Raw genomic sequence first — 20,327 nt, 5'->3', positions numbered from 1 at the left:
CTAGATAGCAAAGGATTCCTGATAACGTGAATATTCAAATCATTGATTAAAATAAAGAACGAGCTAAAATATACTGTACAATTTAATGTAAGAAAAACGACAATAAAAGTACCGAAAAGATTGATCATTAACACTTAATGAATCATTAAAACTTAAAAATAAAAATTAATGTGATAAATGTCTTGATGTCTTAAAAAAAATTGCCACTTTTAAAAAAATTCGAAATTGTTATAGGTTATTAGAAAAAAACTAAATACCGTAATATAATTTCTAATTTGTAAATATTTATGAAGTTTTCAGAATATTATTATTTAAAGAAAAACAGTAATAAAGCGAAAAGAAACTAACTAAAATATAAATGTAATCGCTAAATTCTAAAATTAGAACAATAAAAAAACCATATATTTAGGATTATAATTTATCGATAGGTAACAAACAATATTATACATTTTAATTTTCAGATTTGATATAATTATAAGTTTAATATTGAGAAAATTAAAAACAAGGAAAATATTAAGATATAAAATATGGAAAAACATAAAATTTGAAAACTTAACATTAAATGAATGATATGACAATATATATTATTTTTTAAGGTTTGTTTTAACAGGTCTCGCTGATAAAATTATGAAATTACAGAATAATTAACTACTGATTTTAATTTAATTTGGGCATATTTGAAAGCACATAAAAATAAAAGAAAATGCAATAGAATGGAGAGAAAAAGAACTAATTTAATAATTAATTTAAAAAAAAGAGTACTAACCTAACATTATTTCATACTAATTAAAAAGGAAACAATTTTATGTTTTCGAATTTTTTTTAAAAATTAAAATAAAGCATAGTTAACGAATCATATGGATGGTGTTCTCGATACTAGGGAGCGCTGGCTGTATGCCACTTATACTTCCGGGTTACTGTTTCCGGTGTATTTTAAGGCCATTTGGCTCACAACGTGATCATTGTGTTTTAAGATTCTTGCAAACGTGGTATTTGAATACTTATTACTAAACTTAATCTTGTTCCTCGAGCAATATGCTAACACTAACGTAAGATGGTGCAAAGCTTGCAACACGAACAAACAGTAATAAAAAAAAAATGGAAAGAGGCCAAATCAGGACTGCCAAAAAAGCGAGTTATTCAAAATCTAGCAGCCATGTCACCTTTTTTAACAATAATATCTCTAAATAACTGAAACAAATTTTCCCTTCAAACTCATCAGAATTACATAATAACATTAATATCTTAGGAAATACGGCAGATTTGAGGAAAATGTCGCCTCGCAGAATAACATGTAGTAAGCAGCTGCAAACGTTCTAACCGGAACTAGAGTAGGCATACACCTCGAGATTGTTATTGTTTACATTTCTACTGAAAACACCTTCCATACTGATAAAATAAAATAAAACAATATGATCGTAAAACTTTTAAATTAATATTACATTTTAAAAAGGGATGGTGTAAGGCAGAACTCTCTTCCTATGGCAGCACTTCGCATGCTTTCACCATTAGCGTGTGGAGAGTCACAGTACGTTAGTTTCTGTCTTGATTTTCAAGTAAATTAAAAACTTTTAAGTTAGGAAACTATATGGAACTGAAAAAGCACCACTTCGGGTTTGGAAACGTATGTTAGTTTAAAATGAAGAAGCCTGTTCGTAATGTTCGTAAATTATGAGACATAAAAGTTTCTCATTTTTTTAGAGAGTATCGTAAATAAAATTGACTTTGTATATGTAATTAATGTTAACTAATGATTCATTAAAAAAATTTTTTTTTGCTTTTTTATTCATAAAAACAAAGCAATATATAATATTTTCTTTAGTGTTGCTGTTGGTTTACGTCGCACTAGAGCTGCATAATGTTGTTGTTTTTTTCTCATTTCATCTATTTACAATTTTTTTTTACAAATTACTTTTAAAATGAATCCTTTATGATGAAGACAAGTTAATTTTTGCCATTAAATCATCAAACAAAAGTAAACTACTTAATAATTTTGTTGTAATATTTGTAACTGTACTTATAATAATATATTATATAAATAATGATTATAAATAATGATTATAAGTAAATAATTGATTATTGCAAATAAAAAATTAATTATTGTGAATAAATAATTGATTATTATAAATAAATGATTGATTATTATAAATAGTTTCATCTGACATCCCAATAAGTTCTGATATTTTTTAACCTCAACAATAATTTTTCTTTCCTCCTCAATCATAAATTTTTTTGTTTTATATACTCGTTAAAAACGGAAGTTACTAATAAATTTTGAAATGACTAATTTTTTTAATTTAAATCATCGAAATGCTTGTTACTATACTTTTCCCCAAATATGCTATATGTATATAGAAGAAGGAAAAAATAAATTTCTTTTTATAAAATCTTGTTTTTATTCAAAATAATAAATAAATTCTCAAATATTTAGGAGTTTACTAATTAACTCTTTTGCAGGTATCAATGATAAACAAATTAACATAACAATTAATTGTTACAACTAACTAGATAGTTAAAATTCTTAGTCATTACAAATTTAGTAGTTGATATTTTTGTTTAATTCATTCGAACAGATTTCTGTGAAAATTAAAAAAAATTATGTAATAAATTTAAAATAAAAAATGCATCTATATAAATGTAAAATAAAGGCTTGTACAGTCCGCAAAAAAAAAAAACGAATCACCCTGAATAACTTTCGTTCTAATGATCGGATTTTCACGAACTAAGTGTCAATCTTAATGGTTCCTGGGGGTGACCTCAAATATAATAATTAATTAGTGCTAACTATTAATTAAGTTACGAAATCAGACACAAAAACGTACTTTCTCTGAATAAACATGCATTTTTTTTTACATATTTGGATTTCTTATCTTCAAAATATAGGGGGTAGCCGCAATCTGGGAAATGTGGTCCCCATAGTTTGGTCAGGAGAGCGATTCAAAGTTCGTACCCCTTAATGTTAATTTCGCTTTTTGCGTTTTCAGTCATATTTTCAAAACTAATGAAGCAATTCAAAAAAAATTGCACCCACTTATGAAACTCATTTACCCAAAGATAATTTCATGCAAAAAATAATTTTTAATAATTATTTATTATTTTTTATTATTTAATTAAAGTGAGGATGAAAAATTATTGAATTATAAGGTATGAATTTTTTTCTACCATATTAATCTACATATTTTTCAATTAAAAAAATCTAAAGTTTCAACTGTTTTTATTTATTAGAAGCTGAGAAAAATTAAAATTAATTATTTTAAAAAAAATAATTTGGCGACAATAAAGAAATAACTAATTGGGGCGATTAATATTAAAATGTGATAAACTTGGTAGGAACGTGACTTCGCGCGCGTAGCGTAAAATTTCATTCATATTTTTTTCGCTAATAATCGTTTGCTAATCTTTTTATTTTTATTTCTTTCACACTATAAAATACGATGTTTCTTTTTTAGTCATTTAATAATTTATTTGCAATTTAGTAAAGAATTTTGAATAAAAAACACTTTATTCAACAAATGTCTAGTTTTAAAAAAGCGTGCTTCTGATAGAATACACCAGATTGTGCTTATTTAATGTGATTATTTTTTATTTTTTTTATTTTGTTTTTCAATAACTGATACAATTTCAATAATATACACACGTATGCATAGATTTGGAATAATATATTTATCAATTTCCTGAATATATATTTTATAAATATTAATAAAAAGACGTAGTCAACATTTTTAAACATCTCTCACAACATCGCAAATTTCTCAACATCTTATAGGGTAAACTAAACAATGAAGGAACAATTAAGCTAAGCTTGCCTTTAAAAAAAATTCCTAAAAATTTCAAAATTTGTAATTTTAGCTAAATGATGGTGTCGACATATTTGTTATTAAATGCAAATTATGTAAAAAAAGTTAGATAACTTACATAATATTGTTTTAAGCTTTTTGGTGGTTTAAATAATAAGTAGTAAGATGACCAAGTGAAGGAACAGTTCTTACCAGTGAATAAACACTAAATTTTCCAGAGAATGAACACTTAATTTTGATAATGTTTGATGCTCGTTAGGAATCCATAGGCCACACAAATGTCTAAAAACAAGATTTTTCTTGGAATTACGACATATAACCATAGTTAATGTGGAAAATGTTACTTTTTTTTCAGTCATGGAATGGAAAGTAAAATATGTTTGAATACATAATTTTAAAAAAATGTTTTTCATTTTTTTCTCACAGTTTAATAGTCCGTTCTAAATTATGAATGTTTATCATTGTGTAATCTGATGGTGTTTTTATTATTATTATAATTCGATCATTTTTTTGTTTAATCTTTTCCTCATATTTTTTAAGCTTTTAAATCTTTTTAAGTATTTTTTTCTCTTCGTCATAAGTAATTTATTTCTTTTTCTTTTGATTTAACCTTCCTCTTTTTTCCACATTTTTGGCCAATGTAAATGTATCTTCGAAATTTCTTTTGATTTTCCAGTTCCATTTCCAGAATTCCTCACTGGATAATAAATGAGAAAAAGGAGTTTCGAAGTTTGAGTAAAACCCATCTCTCATTGACTTATATCTAGTAGTTACTTATGAAACCAATCGTTTTTGCAACTAACAATGCCTCAAGAGGACTTATCTCAAAAACTGTTTTCAAGATACTTTCATTATTAATGTTAGTTGTCTCAGCTTCAGAGCCAAAATTTGATTATACAATTGTTCTTTTTGAAATAAATTCTTCAATATTGAGAAAAGCACAGGCTATTGGATATTTGGGAGATTAAACTTTTCTGTCAATATTCCTTTAAAAATTTGCAACATAACTTGTGAGATTTCCTTCTCAAGCTTCTGAAGAAATAGCGCATCGTTACTCTCGAAGCATGTGTTTTGTTGAAAAGTTGTCTTGCTCATTAACTCTTGGTGTCTGTTTTGCATGCATTTGTTACAGTCAACGTTTTCTACATCGAATGAAAAAATATCGCATTTCATAAAAGCATTTTAACTTCATCAGTTGAAGCCTCAAATCTTATTTAAAAATGGATTTAAAATTTTCTAGACATATTGTTTTACAATTCTTTTGTTTTCAAGATCTAACGAGATTTCCGAGAATTACGTAGAAAACTAAACCAGAAAATTTGTTTTGAGGAACAAAACTTGCTCAGTTTCAAATTGATATGAGATTTATACCTATCCGGAAGAAGCAAAATTAGGAATTTGATTGCATTTTTAATTAGCCATGGGTAGAAACATTTGCAATATATTTGTAAAATGTTGCTGCGGTCATCGTTTCATTTCATGAATAGCTTTTTCCAATGAAATATGTAGCAGGGATTGATTCTGTAATATCTCTACGAATTCTTCTGTAAGGAAAAACTACCAATGGAGGTACTTTTTCTTTTCTAGGTACTTTAGAATATGAATCCTTATAATTTTTAAGGCCGCAGATTTTTCCCGTTTAAGGGCAGTATTCAACTCTTGTTTCATTCGCATTGTAAATGCAATCACTTTATAAAAGGATGCCAGGGCTACTTCCCTCCTAAAGATTCTCTGAAGTTCTTAAAACCAGTATTTCGAATATTATTCTCTAAGGGAAGTTTTGCCTTTTGAAATTATCTTCGCATTGCACTGAGTTATCGGTGGATGTCACCTTAAAAAAACTTCACCCATTTTTCACCTAGATAATTGTCTTTAAATGAATTTTTCCTACCAGTTCCCGTTAGGACATTAAAGACGGCAATAGGATAATAATTTAGCTAATTATTGGCACAAAATCCTGCAAAGATTCCATTCAAGCTTTTATTATTATATTTAGTTGTTATATTTAGTTAATAAACATAGTTTATTAAGGAGTCTAAGGTATGATGTAATAACTAATCACTACATTTATAAAGATAAATAATAAATTAATTATTATTATAATTCTTTAAATAAATTTAGCAATTAAATTTGCATATTTAAATGAAATAGTTATAGGAACTATTCATACAACATTTAACTGAATTTTAGGAGTCCTCTATGTCGCTGAACTACTAATTATCCAAGTAAAATCATATATCTCACATACTATTCATTCACTGGGAAATCTATTCTCAGTGAAGGAACATGTCTGTTCCTTCACTGGTTAGAAGTTGTTTTTTTCTATTTTTAACATAATTTTGATTTATAATATGACAAAAGGTACAAGAAAATTAAAATTTTTCCTTTATTTTCATTAACTTGAAAAAATCCCAGTAAAGGAACACTTGTTTATACATTGGTTTTTCATCGTTCCGTAATCCAGTTAATAAACACCCCCTAATCTCAGTACTTGCTTATGTTATGATGCTTAAAATAAATAAAACGTAACTTCAATGACCATATTTTGAATTCTTTTTTTCACAATGAAAAGAAAAAGCATTATTATATGCAATTAATTGTAGTTTAAACGGATAACAACAAACACTGACCTTATAATTTTGTCAAAGAAACAAGGCGTTGAACAGATACTAACAAATTCAAAACTTTTTCCAGAGAAGACTCAAAGACCAGATAACTAAATGCATTGTTAGAGGACTTCCTATTGTTAGGTAGTAAGCTACTCTTACCAATCAATCTAAATTAAAACGTTTAAAATCTTATTTCTAAGAAATATCTATGAAATGCTCCTTCATTTGTTGGTTTACCCTATATCATCCTAATCTTAAAAGAAATTTCCGGAAGTGTATCGCAGAACTATTTTACCAACTATTTAATAAAATTTTAACATTTTAAAATTCTTATTCTTTTCCATTTTACGTTTATTATTTCTTCATTAATATACTAATAATTTTTTTAGAACTTTAATTTAGGTTTCCTTTTCAAATTATAGCCAAGTTTTTTTTAAAGAATTATTGTCTACTAGCTAAGAATAAAACCTTGTTAAGAAATTAAAAACATTCAGCTGTTTAAAATTATTTAATGCAAAACAGGTGATTATTTACTTAGCATACTATTTTTTTTTTTTTTGAAAAAAGAATATAAATTATTGATTGTCTTTTTTTTGTTTCTTGTGACTTCAACTTAGATTATCTAAAATAGTGTTGATGTTTTATAAGTCACTACAAAGAGGATAAAGATACCGAACATTAAAAGCTGTGGAATACGTAGCCAATTTTTTTAGTGTCTTAAAATATCTCAGTATCTTAAATGTCGTCCTACTATCTTAGTTGTGAAATTAAATTTTTAATTATCTGACCACGTGTGATTCACTAATTATTTCATTATATCTTTTACTCTTTATGATACCAAGTAGATTTTTTTTCTGATAATATACTAAACTATTTAGTTTAATTTTTTTACTTTAGCATGATGTAGTATAATTTGTAATCAGGAAAATGCCTTATTTTGTTAATCAGGAAATACTAAAAATTGAAATTTGTAAGGATTCCGAAGCTGTGCACACAATACACAATTTCCGACCTTATTTTAATAAAAAAAATTTTTAAAAAAAACGTGGCAAGTAGGCTAACATACTTTTTACAGAAACTGTGAAAACTAATTTTTCCTATATTTCGTCAAAAGAGGATAAGAATGATATTGCTCCAAGGGACCTACTCAATAATTTCGCTATTTCCAGAATGAAATCTGGTTGATCGAAACATATTATTCCTTGAAAATTACACGAGGGAAAAATTAACTTTTATTATTTATCTAAGCTTATTCCATTTACTTAATGATAGCGGTATTAAGGTTAAGGATATGCGCCGGAAGCTCCGTTTATTATTATACTATAAATGCATTAAATCATGTAGCTTGAATAATTTATTTTAAGTAAATTATTTAATAATTTTAAGCAAATAAGGGTGTAAAAATAAACTCGATCGAAATACTCCGAAAGTATACCCTGAAATATATGTAGAATAAACTTTGGAATCGATATATAAAAAATACCTTTTCAAACAACTTCGAGTAGGACGGAAACGCAAACTTGTTTAAAAAAGTTGTCTTTGTTACTATTTAATTTCGATTCCTGGTACTAGGGGACATTCTATTCTCACATTCAACTTTTGAAATTTCAATTGTAAACGGAATTTTTTTATGACCTTAATTTTTTTACAAAGTAGTGAATTATTATTTTTTCAATCTAAGAACCTGTGCCTATAACATATGTAAAACTTATTTTAATATCGAGTGAAATAATTTAATATGTTGTGTAACTAAATGGATAATCCCAAGAAACTGAATCGAAAATATTAAAACTTCATTGATTTAAAAAAATAATAGATGATAATAAAAATAGACATGTTTTGAACGTCCAATAATAAAAGTCACAAATTATCCAAGCCTGACAAGTCTTGAGAATGGGCGATTATATTTGAAATCTCGAAATATTTCGACTTTTACTTCCCTCTTCATATGTTTTGAAGCCAGTTGAGTTTTTATCGTCAATTATACTGTTTTACATTTGGGTCTTGATCATTATTTTGATAAGGATTTTACACTCGTTAAAGTAAACATATGCATTTTAATATTTTATCAGGATTCATATGGTCTTTAAAAATGTAAGAACATCAATATTGTAAAAGTTATATTTAACTTAAAAATTAACATTTTAACACCAGATATTTTGAGTTAATGAAATTAAATATTTTATCTCTTAAGTTTTTGTGCCCCCATTTCAGTATCTTAAGGATCTTACGAGCTCTGTTTAAAAAGAGATCATCAGATATATATAAGAAAGCAAAAATAACCATAGTAGCAGTATTTGGTGGTAAATGTAGCTTATCGTAATTGAAGAATATGCTGCGCGACATTTTATGGTGAATTTGCGAACGTATAAGTTTCAGAATGTGTCGAAACATGAGGATGCTATTTGCCAATCATCTTTATCCAAAGGAAACTATGTAACCTAAATATCTAGTAGAATGAAGCGATTTTTTAAAAAATGAATCCTACAATTTGCAACATATTATTTCAATATCTTATTCTTAAACATAACATATTTCAATCTTTTTAAAATGCCACTAAACATTGAGCAATTCCTTGAGTTATAGAAAAAAGAAATATCGTAAATTATAGAAAGCCTTGTGAATGTGCATTAGAATTATTATACAATCTCTATTTTATTTTTCAAGCACTTTTTTTTTCCTTCAAACTTTCTTGCCTAGAAGACTCGATTAAAACTGTAAAAATGATTATCCCTAAAATTTTGTATATAGCTATAATAAGTTATGCTCATTTTATTTTAGTATAAAATCCTCGAATAAATATAGTAAAAACAGTGTAATCTGAATAATATCAGATAAAAAGTTAATGTATTTAAATTCTAAAAACTATCATAAATAATTTATAAATCGATTCAAATTTACTTTTCAAAGGAGATTAAAATAATATTTTTTTTGCTTTTTGGACAGAAATCCCCTAAAAAAATTGTTTATGGCCTGGAAACTTCGAGATATTTTCTATTAACAATAAATTAAGCCCCTCCGAGCAATCACTGAACATTATTTCAATTTTTTTACTATCAGAGTTTGGTTGCGTAGCAACCTAGTAAAATTAAGCACTCCTCTTTTGAATTAGTCAATGGGTTATCTTAAAATATTTATTTACGCAGGCGACTTTTTTTGGCGGTTTTCTGGACTATCGCCAAATATATAAACCTTTATTGCGGCCCAATTTACCACCCAATTTTTTTAAAATTTTTTCTACCCCCACTAATTCAAGGGTCTAGATTCCAAATATGTAAAAAAAATTATATGTTTATTCAGAGAAAGTACGTTTTTGTGTCTGATTTCGTAACTTAATTAATAGTTAGCACTAATTAATTAACATATTTGAGGTCACCCCCAGGAACCATTAAGATTGACACTTAGTTCGTGAAAATCCGATCATTAGAACGAAAGTTATTCAGGGTGATTCGTTTTTTTTTTTGCGGACTGTACTTGATTTATAAATTTAAAATGCTTTAAGAGATAATGCGAAATAAATGTTCCCACGTTACTGTTGTTGCGTATGCCGGTTAAATCAGAGGGGTGCGATTATTCTTGTTTTCCAGTGGCGCCATCTATGGCCAAGAATTCTTCTGCCACACCAATACGTCACGCCCGTTTATAGGGCGGACCCATTCATACAACCATTCATTCATCCGCAGATCATAAATTAGACCTGAATCAGAGAACGATCAATCTCCAATTCAGTACCCCTAGAGATAGTTTTGTTATGGGAACATGGAGGACTTTGCAACTCGACAGATTTAAAGTGCACCAGTCACTTTTTTACTACATGGGAGTCTTCTACCGGCGGGGTTCGAACCCACGAACTCTCGAACATGGGCCCAGTCCCAGTGCCCTACCGACCAGGCTATCCCGGCCTAGTTATTCCTGGGACTTAATCAGTTAGAAAAAAATAAGTTTATTCAGAGAAAGTGCGTTTTTGTGTGTCTGAAATCCTAACTTTATCGTCTAACTAATTAATTAGTATATTTATTTCTCACCCCTCAAACAATTAAGAATGAGTCCTAGATAGAGAAGATTCGATAAATAAACCAAAATTTATTTAGGATGGGGCGTTATTATTTATTTATATAATATTTTTAATTTTTTTTTTGCGCACTCTACAATTCGATTTCAAGGAATGAAAATATAAGTTTCGATTTTTCTTCAGTTTTTAAGTGTATTTTTAAACAATTAATTATGAAAAAAATTTCGTCGTATTTTTTTTTTTAAGCTTCTCATTCCTAGATCTTCGTAATGTATTTACTAACATTTACTTGAGTAAATATTCGAGGATTGTTTTCATGGGAATTATGTTTTCTTTTCACTATGTGCAATAATGTGCCACTTTTTGATATTTTTATGCATTCAGTACAATCCGGTATTTCAAGTCCAGTGGTAGATTTTCAAGGGTTGTGTGATAAACAAATAAGATAGCTTAGATTTCTTACACGTTCTATTGAAGCATGCTGAAAATTGGTATGTTACATTTACAATTAATCAGTAATGTAAAACGGATATTTCGAATGAAATGGAACCTATAGGTTAAAAATTATAAGAAAAATAAATATAAATATTTTATCATATTTTACTTAAAAATTTATACTTAAAACAAATCCGATAAAAAATTTAAAGCTCGAAGCAAATTGAAAGTTGTTTAATGCTATAAAACAAAATAACTTTAAACGATACTAAAATCTTTTGACAGTGACAAAAAACAAACAGGTTTTTAAGAATTATTACATAATGTTAATAGAAAAATTGAAAAAAAATATACATATTGTGCAAAAATTAAGCTAAATAAGTAATAACCACATTTATAAACTATATTAATACTTTTCGATTTACCACATCGAAATCGTTAAATAATGATCGAAAATTTTTTTTAAAAAATCAGGAAATGTTTTTCTAGATACCACTTACGCCAAATAGTGAAAAATCTAGAATTATTCCGCTAAATTATTAAGAAACTAACTACAGATATTACTTTTTGTTTAAATAAAAACAGTTTTTTAGTGTTTTCTTTTAAAGTAATAATTTCAAAAAAATTCTGAAATTTTGAAAAACTATTGAGGGACACGTGACCCCATGTTCTTCCCCCCCGACACTATGCCTATACAAAGAAACCACTCTTTTGTCTCAAACTTTTCTTTTACTGCCCTCTATAATGATTCGTCAAGTTCTTATGACCTTTTTATTTTATATTTAAATATTAATTTGCTATTAATAATGTGTATAGATTTTTAAAACTTCGATTTTTGAAAGCATATTCTAGAAATACATAGAAAAGTATATTTCCTTCCATCATAAAACATTGCAACAATCAGTAGCACATCGGCAGTTATAAAAAAAAAAAAAGAAATGTAACTGAAATCAATTTTGTAGTTTTTTAAAAGTTAAATTCAATTAAATTTCAGAAGTAATTCACTTTTTTTTACTTTCGGCTTTAATTTTTGTTCAAAGAAATAATGAAAACTATTTTGATAAAAATTTTCTAAAATGTTTATTTCTAAAAATTTATAAATTTAAAAGGGAGTGGAATAAATTTTGCTTTTGCTCCTTTTCTAAGAGCTGATTGTAAGTATATGTTATGAGTTTTAAGTAATTAGAATGAATACTAAAATTTCAGTTTGATGAGAGTTAATAGGCAGTAACTATGCTGGCCTTTTCTGCTTAAATAATATTCCAATCCAGCCAAGTATTTCGCTTGAAATAATATTTTGTTTAATGATGCTTTAAAACAAGTCAATTGTCAAGTAAGATGCCAAATTTTGTGGTAACTCTAAATTTTTCCAACACCTTTCGTTAAACATTTGCTGTTTATCTCTCAATATTTGACGTATATGAAATCTGCTGATATGTTTTAATGTTGGAACAGTTCTACTCCTTCTTCGGTTCTTCATAATATCCACAACATCACAAACATTCCACCAAAGTGCGTGGAAATAAGACAAATCCACTAGAAGAACTTCCAACGCTACCACGCAATTCTTTTTACGAGAATAAAATTCTTCCGGGTCCACACATCCCACTGGTATTCTTTTAATAATGCTTAGAACATTTACTAAAGGATGTATTCGATCCGCAGTGCAAGAACAGTAATCTTCGTATGGAATGCGAGCGCTGCAGTTGAGCAGCAAACGCAACACATCGGGTTTATTAAGATATAACGCCACATACAGAGGTCTTCTTGTGCACGGACACAAACTAAAAGCTTTTAAAGGAAAGTCAACCACTTTCTCATTAATAAATCCGCCATTTTGTAAATCTGAAGTCGAATATTCGAGTCGTTTTAAAGAGGAATATTTTAAAATTTCCTGGGCTAAATTGTTAAGTTCATCCGGACTTAATTCCATTTGTTCACGTCTATCATACAGTAAACTTCTCGATTTAGCATTGGAGAACAAGACCATGAACAGTTCATCAAAGGATTTGGAAGTGCAGTACATTGTATCAACGTAATGCTGTATAATTTTATTCTTCATTTTCTGCTTTAAAGTACCAAATAAAGATTGCGAAAGACTATCGATGCACCACAAATGAAAGAAAGTTTCCATGTTTATTTATTTTTTAAGAACTAATTATTGGGAAAACAATATTATACCACACAATTCTCACGTAATCTTCAGATTGATATGACAGACATTTTATCGATTTTCGGATATCTAATTTCATTGACGTGCACTTTTGCGGAGTCTTTTAAGTAATCCCATAACAGGCTTAGTAGTATTTTTATTACAACATTCACCATAAAAAGAATAATTCAATTAAATAAGCCCAGTTGCTTGCATTGTACAGTTGAAAAAAATTAAAAATAGTTGCTGTAGCCCACACTTATACAGAATTATAATATGACATAACATAATAAATAAATATCGATTTAAATGGAAAACTGTATAAAATATTGGGGAATTTTCATTGTATCCATACAAAGTTTCCATTCCTTTTTATGCCCTAATAGATATAACAGTGCAAAAACCAAATTAAAATTTTTTTAATTTTTTTAAAACTTTTTTTAAAACTTTTGAGTTATACTTGAGCAAATGAGCTTGGTTTTTTTAAATATAAAACTTTAAGGAAAGCAAATGTTTAAGATGATTTATAAAATTCTTCTGACTCCTAATTACTCAGCCAATGAAAAAAAAGTCGTTCCAATTACTAGATTTTTGAAATCAAAATATGCTTTTATAGCATAAATGTGATGCAATTAGCATTTAAATTTTTTTAAAATCATGAACTATCTTTTTTGTTGTTAATATGAACATAAGAAAAAATATTTACAGTTTGATTTAAATCAATAAAAATGCTTATGATGATGTTTATTAAATGACTATTTAATTTCATAAATAAATACATAAACTGATAAAAAATTTCAAAATTTGATCAATTATCTAGACTAATTGCAATAGAATTAGTGAAAATAGTTAACTTGATGAGATCATAATTTTAGAAATAATCAAGTTTAAAATTAAATTACAAATCAAAAGCTGAAAAAAAGTAATGATTTTTTAACTACAACAGAATAAAACTAATACAAAAATAAAATAAACTAAATAAAACTAATACAATATAAAATATATTATTATGAAAAATGTACATTATTATAAAAAATATACTTCCATAGGTTCTTTTTTTCTCATTATCATGTGGAACAAAACAATGGATGCATATTTATCTCTGGTTACGCCTAAGCTCCATATGTCACGTAATTTATTCTTTATCAAAGCATAGTTGACCCCTCAGTGATTTTTTCTGATTTCAATCTTTTTAAAGGACAAGGGAAAGTAGATCTCTTTCATAAACTTGAATCAATAGTTCTTCTCTTCCAAATCTACATTTAAGTTTGCTTACAGCTTTTTCATAGCTATCTCTATTTGGAGACAAACTTGTAATCAACCTCTCAGCAATGCTTTCTTTCACCATGGCTTGTGATCGATGCAAAAATTTAGCATGATTATCCAAATTGGGATCTTTATCAATTTTTTGAAAATGTGCCCAGTTTCTGATCTATCCATTAAAAACTGAAATTGAATCTTAGGATGTTATAGGATAACGTAATTGAATTTCTACTTGATTATTTGAAATCTTACGAAATTAACTGGAATTTTAGGATAACGTAACAACGTATTTCTTGACAAAGCATTTTCCCGAAGTACGGAATATTCTTTCTCAGAATTTGCCAATTTTATAAGTTTCTATTCTAAAAGAAGCCACTGATCAGTTTCCGATTCCTCAAACTCAGCGTCACATGTCGCTTCATAAGCTTTAGTAGCATTAAGATTATCTCTGATTTTTATTTCAGTATCTATTAATAAGTACTTTCTCTGATTTTTATTTCAGTATCTATTAATAAGCACTTTCTCTGATTTTTATTTCAGTATCTATTAATAAGTACTTTCTCTGATTTTTATTTCAGTATCTATTAATAAGTGCTTTCTCTGATTTTTATTTCAGTATCTATTAATAAGTACTTTCTCTGATTTTCATTTCAGTATCTATTAATAAGTACTTAATCATAATTTCCTGAAAATACAATGAAATGGTAGATTAGCTCATATGATGCTTCTCAAATAAATTACAATGGGAAATTATTCATTTATCACATTTAACTCAAAAAATAGTTTCACTTGGTCAGCATAAGAATTTTTCTCAGCTAAAAGAACTTAAAAACAAACAATTTAAAATTACGTGTTTCAAAGTATCCTTAGTGGGCATTTATTAGAAAAATAAAAATTTCTTCAATTCGTAGCAAGAAGCATTAACTAAATTTATTAAATTTCCGAAATTAAAAGTTATGGTCGTAAGTACATATATTTATGAAAATTATTTTTTTAGGAACTTAATTCAAGTATAAAAATAATATTATGTTTACATTAGATTCAAAGTTTTCAAAATGAATACAAATATTCAAATTCTATCGATAATATAAGTAAAACATATTATTTGATCGATCTAAAGTTATTAAAACTCATAATAATACTTCATATTAATAACTGTTTTTTTTCGTTTTTGATCTAACAAGAAATTAAAGCAATTTAGATGGTAAAGTAAAGGATTTATTTTATTCGAAAGGGTTTATTTTATCCGACATTAAAAGTTATGGTCGTAAATATAGACATTTATGAAAAGTGTTTTCTTAGGAACTTAAATCAAGTATGAAAGAAAAATATTATGTTTATATTAGATTCGAAGACTTTAAAATGATTAGAAATATTTGAATTTTATCTATAATGTGAATGAATACATTTTTTACGCGATGAAAAGTTATTAAAACTCAAAATAATATTTAATAATAATAACTATTTTTTTTCTTTGTTTTTTGATCTAATAAGAAATTAAAGCAATTTAGATAGTACAACAAAGGGTTCATTTTAGTTTTGGTTACAATTTTTCCATGGCTTTGGCGATCTCTGTTTGGTAAGAGTTAGAAATATAGTTTTTTTTAACAGCATGTCTAAGGAGGTTAAAGTGGGGAATCAAGTGTTTTCTGAATTTTACCCTGGTATTGAGCAAATTAACGGCTCCCGTACTTATCGTTAAAGTTCAAAAGTTTGTTTGGCTCATTCTATCAACTAAATAGCTGATTACTTAAATGGCATTATGTTCACTTCTTTCATTGTAATAATATTTCAAACAGCTTGATTCCTTATTTTATAGTTTTTAAAGTGATCGAATCTATTAACTAATTTGTTGATTGTTTGATTGTAGTAATTTGATTTTTTCGATAGCGAATTAACCAATAAATAAAATATGTTAATTTAAGAACACAGAAACGTTGCTGTTATTTCAGCAAAGATTTTATCTTCACTCTAATAAGTGTCTAGTAGGCAATGTGCAGATTTTCTAGGTAGTTCGCAAATCGCTTTGGCATTTGAAAATTGAAAAAATTTTCGGCACTTCAACAGATCATCTTAGTTAATCAGCATATCAGCTCGATAATCTGTTGAATTAATATCTGATTTCGATGCTTTATTGGTTATATTTCAACTTAATAGGTTGTTCCCCCATACGTTTTATGTCCAGCCTGTGGAAGAAACCACTGCCAAGACTTCTTCTTTGATCAAAAGGAAAAAAGTACGTTTTATTTGGTAATTGTTATAACAAATAATAAAAAACTTTGGTATTTAAGTTTTTTTTATGTTAAAAAAAAAGAAAAGGCTCAGCTCTGTTTTGGAAGACCGTAAAAACATTTCTAAACTATAATTGACGCGAATTGAATTATCGTCAGTTACCAAATTAATTGAATTATTGTCAGCTACCAAATTAATTGTATTATTGTCAGCATTACCAAATAAAAAAAAGACCCTGGTTTTGACAGACTGTCATTAACGCTGTTTTACGTTAGTTACTTTCACAAATGCAAATGTAGAAACTCTTGAAGGAAAAATTATGAAATTCTCACATTTTTTGAGAAATGTCTAAAAAACATACTCAGGCCATTATGTTACTAATACAGATGTTATTTAAGTTACACACTCCAGACACATTAATGTGAGCACCTGTTTAAATAAAGAATCACTACCTTTCGCAGAGGGGACCGTTGCTGGAAGAGAGTCTATTAGGGACTGAATGAAGGGGGATGTTGAGTCACACCAATTCCATTGAGGGGGAAGCTGCGCTGTGTTACGCAATTTAGAATCTATGGCGTGAATAACCCAATCGAGATGGTCCCGTCCCACAGATTCTTGAATGGGTTTAAGTCCGGGGAGTTTGGTGGCCAAGTGAGTACAGTAAACTCATCTTGGTGCTCTTCGAACCCCGCACGCACACTGCGAGCTGTATGACCGATCAAAATAATATTACTATAAAATAAATAAATAAAATGAATTTCAATATTTCTTTTTTCAATTAAAAATATACTGAGTTTCCCAAGTAAGCTTTTCTTCCTATAAAGAACTCAATACAGATCCAAGAAAGCTTATCTCAAATATAAATGATAAGATGATGTTTGCCATTTATAATTGCTTAACACATGATAGGTGTCAAAAATTAAAATTTATCGCAATATGTTAAAAAATATCCTCATGTTCGTTAGTCAATAAATAAATAAAAATTTGACCCTGATGATTGGCAACCTGATTGCCGATTCAGGTATCTTCTCGGCAAGTTAGATTCCACAAACCATTGTTTTATGTAGATTATATTGATTGTTAAAATGACCTGCTTTAGTTGCAGTTCCTGGTGTTTGGCAAATCGAGTGTCCAGCTTGCAAGTATACAGATAACTTGAAGAAATATCTTTTGCGAGACACTGGTAAAGGGCTCACAGATTGCAGATTTCGCGTGCCATTTCCTTTGCCTCACTTTCACCGCAGTATCCCAGGTTATGGTCCAGCATATGACTTCGATCTGCCTGTACACAAATGGAATTGCGCTGGTATGCATCAATTATTGTAAAGTTTATTCGTAATTGATTTGTAAATATTTTTTCAGAGCCTGGTTTTAACTATTAATACAAAGGCAGGCACAAAAATTATGGGATAAATTTTAGTCTGCTATGTTCTAATTCCACAATCAAAATGCTTTTATGTTGTTGTTGCTGTAGTTCATTTACGTCTCACTAGAGCTGCGCAATGGGCTATTGGCAACGGTCTGGGAAACATCCCTGAGGACGATCCAAAGACATGCCATCACAATTTTGATCCTCTGCAGAGGGGATGGCACCCTTGCTTCGGTAGCCCGATGAAATGCACGCGAAGTCGAGCACTTTACGGTAGAACAGTTTAACGAGGACCAATACAGCACACTCTCGGTCCCTACGCAGACTGATCCAAGTGGTCACCCACCCAGCACACTGACCGCAGCCAGTGATGCTTAACTTCAGTGATCTGCTGGGAACCGTGTCTTAACGATCAGTCCACTGCGGGACAAATGTTTTTATGAAACATAAATAATTAACTAGCAAAGTTTTTATGAAACTTGCTATAAAAAAAAGTAACTAGCAAGACTTGATTTTTTTTTGCAGTGACTGCGAGGCATTGTTCCACAACCTTCATTTTTGCATTAAAAAACCAACATTTGTTTAAAAGTTGTAAAAAGAGTTGAAAATTTTATCTTGAGTCTGAGCTCACCCGAGCCTTTTTTCAGTAGATGAGTCCGAGTCCGCTTGAAGCCCCGGCTTGGTCTGAGCCCATTTCATCTCTGCAGCATGATAGTTAGATAGTTTAAGTTCGATGACTAAGATCGGTCGATCTGTTTCTGACCAATCACAAAGCAGATACTCTCTTTTTGAAACCAAGCTTATAGACCAAAGGTAGGGAACATTTTTACCCTGAGATGCCACATTTAAATTAGTCATTGACAAAAGAGGCAGCATTAGTTGATGCATCTGTAAATGCAATTCCCCTTCAGATCTATATATAAATTGAAGAAGTGGCGTCACGAAATAGTGATGGCATGTCTTTGGATCATCCTCGGGGATGCTTCGAAGACCGTCGCCAATAGCTCATTGTGCAGGTCTAGTGCGACGTAAATAAAGTACCTACCAATCTATAAATGCGATTTTTGTGAAATTATTTTACAGTTTTTGTACAGCTTTACCATTTTATTGCATTACATTGAAGTAATACAAAAACCATTAAGCCATTTATTAAAATAAAAATTTCCAGTATAAAAATTCTTGTATTCACAAAAAGCTAATAACTTATCATAACATTTATATTTAATAATTTTGTTATAACAAACAACTACATATATATAAATACTGTTTCAAATAAAAATAATAAAGTAGAAGTATTCTTCAATAAATACTCCTTTTCGAGATTTACTTTCTAATTTAAAATATTTGTATTTTTTATGAGTCAAATATTTTTTTTTATTCTTTAAATAGTCAAAATTGCATAAACGAGCACTTTTATCTTTCTCAGAAGTAAAAAATCCCCTCTACATTAAATAGTCTTCTTCACTTCATTTTCTTTTACAATTTGATACGGTGAAAAAATTATCATCAATGCTATCTTTTACAAAATGTTTATTTACTAAAAATACAACAAAACCAAAGACAATAACCAAATTTTCGCAATGGCAGATATCAATACAACACGAGACTGTTACAAGTATGCACAAATAAATACAAATTATTATCTCCACAACATATAGGGGTGCGAAGCAGAGGGAGAAAATTAAGTACTCACTGTCTCTCAAAACAGTCAACGTCACGGTGTCTGGTAGATGGCAGTTTCTATAGCAATAGAGTTAGTTTATTTCAACTGGGGATGAGACATGGTCAAAAATAAGAACAAAACAGAAGAATTTCTATTGTTGGACTTGGACAAACTGAAAAGTGCGCCAGAATGGCGATAATTTCAGACTAAGAGTAAGAATGACTGCTAGAACTGCAATACAACAGCATTCTAATTCCTGTTATGCTCAATAAATGGCAACAAGTTATTTAATTCTGTTAATTTTCAAATTATCATAATCTATAATATTAATTAATACAAGAGCTAGAGTACCTTTGTTACAGACTTCATAGTTGATAACTTAGATACTATTAATTATGCCAATTTATTGTTTTTAGGGCATTGCCATTGTAAACATGGAACACCACCATTGGTTGGAACAATGATGCGGAATGATTACTCCTGCGAAAATGTAAAAACCTGACCTTTGTTGTGATCAAATGCGAAGTTAGACAAAAATTAACATAGCTATGTCGTTTATGTTTAATAAACTTTATAGCTGTAAAAAATTAAACGAATGAGTTCTAAAAAGTATGTTTGGTTTGGTTTAAACTATTTTTCACGCATTGTTTATTTTATTTAAGCAGAAAAATACAAAAAACTTTTATTTGTGAGATTGTCACGTTAAAAAAAGGATACAAAATTGTTTACAACAAAACTCAGTCGAGCATGGTACGAGCAGGCACTTCATTTAGCCATAACAAAATAAACTTCTTT

General features: G+C 28.6%; 1 protein-coding gene across 1 annotated transcript; it reads left to right on the top strand.

The window, feature by feature from the left end:
* Window positions 1-15,116: 15,116 nt before the first annotated feature.
* On the top strand, window positions 15,117-20,088 carry LOC147807318 (uncharacterized). Its single transcript, XM_087168272.1, has 4 exons — window positions 15,117-15,230; window positions 16,426-16,504; window positions 17,600-17,806; window positions 19,949-20,088. The coding sequence occupies exons 1-4, from the start codon at window positions 15,225-15,227 to the stop codon at window positions 20,032-20,034; spliced, it is 378 nt and encodes a 125-aa protein (XP_087024398.1). The 5' UTR covers window positions 15,117-15,224; the 3' UTR covers window positions 20,035-20,088.
* Window positions 20,089-20,327: the final 239 nt, after the last annotated feature.

The sequence above is a fragment of the Parasteatoda tepidariorum genome, chromosome 7, assembly GCF_982258835.1.
Source record: "Parasteatoda tepidariorum strain Cologne lab strain chromosome 7, Ptep-v5.0, whole genome shotgun sequence".
Lineage (NCBI taxonomy): Eukaryota > Metazoa > Arthropoda > Arachnida > Araneae > Theridiidae > Parasteatoda > Parasteatoda tepidariorum.
The sequence above is the reverse complement of the archived record's forward strand: the minus strand, read 5'-3'. Positions and strand labels throughout refer to the sequence as shown.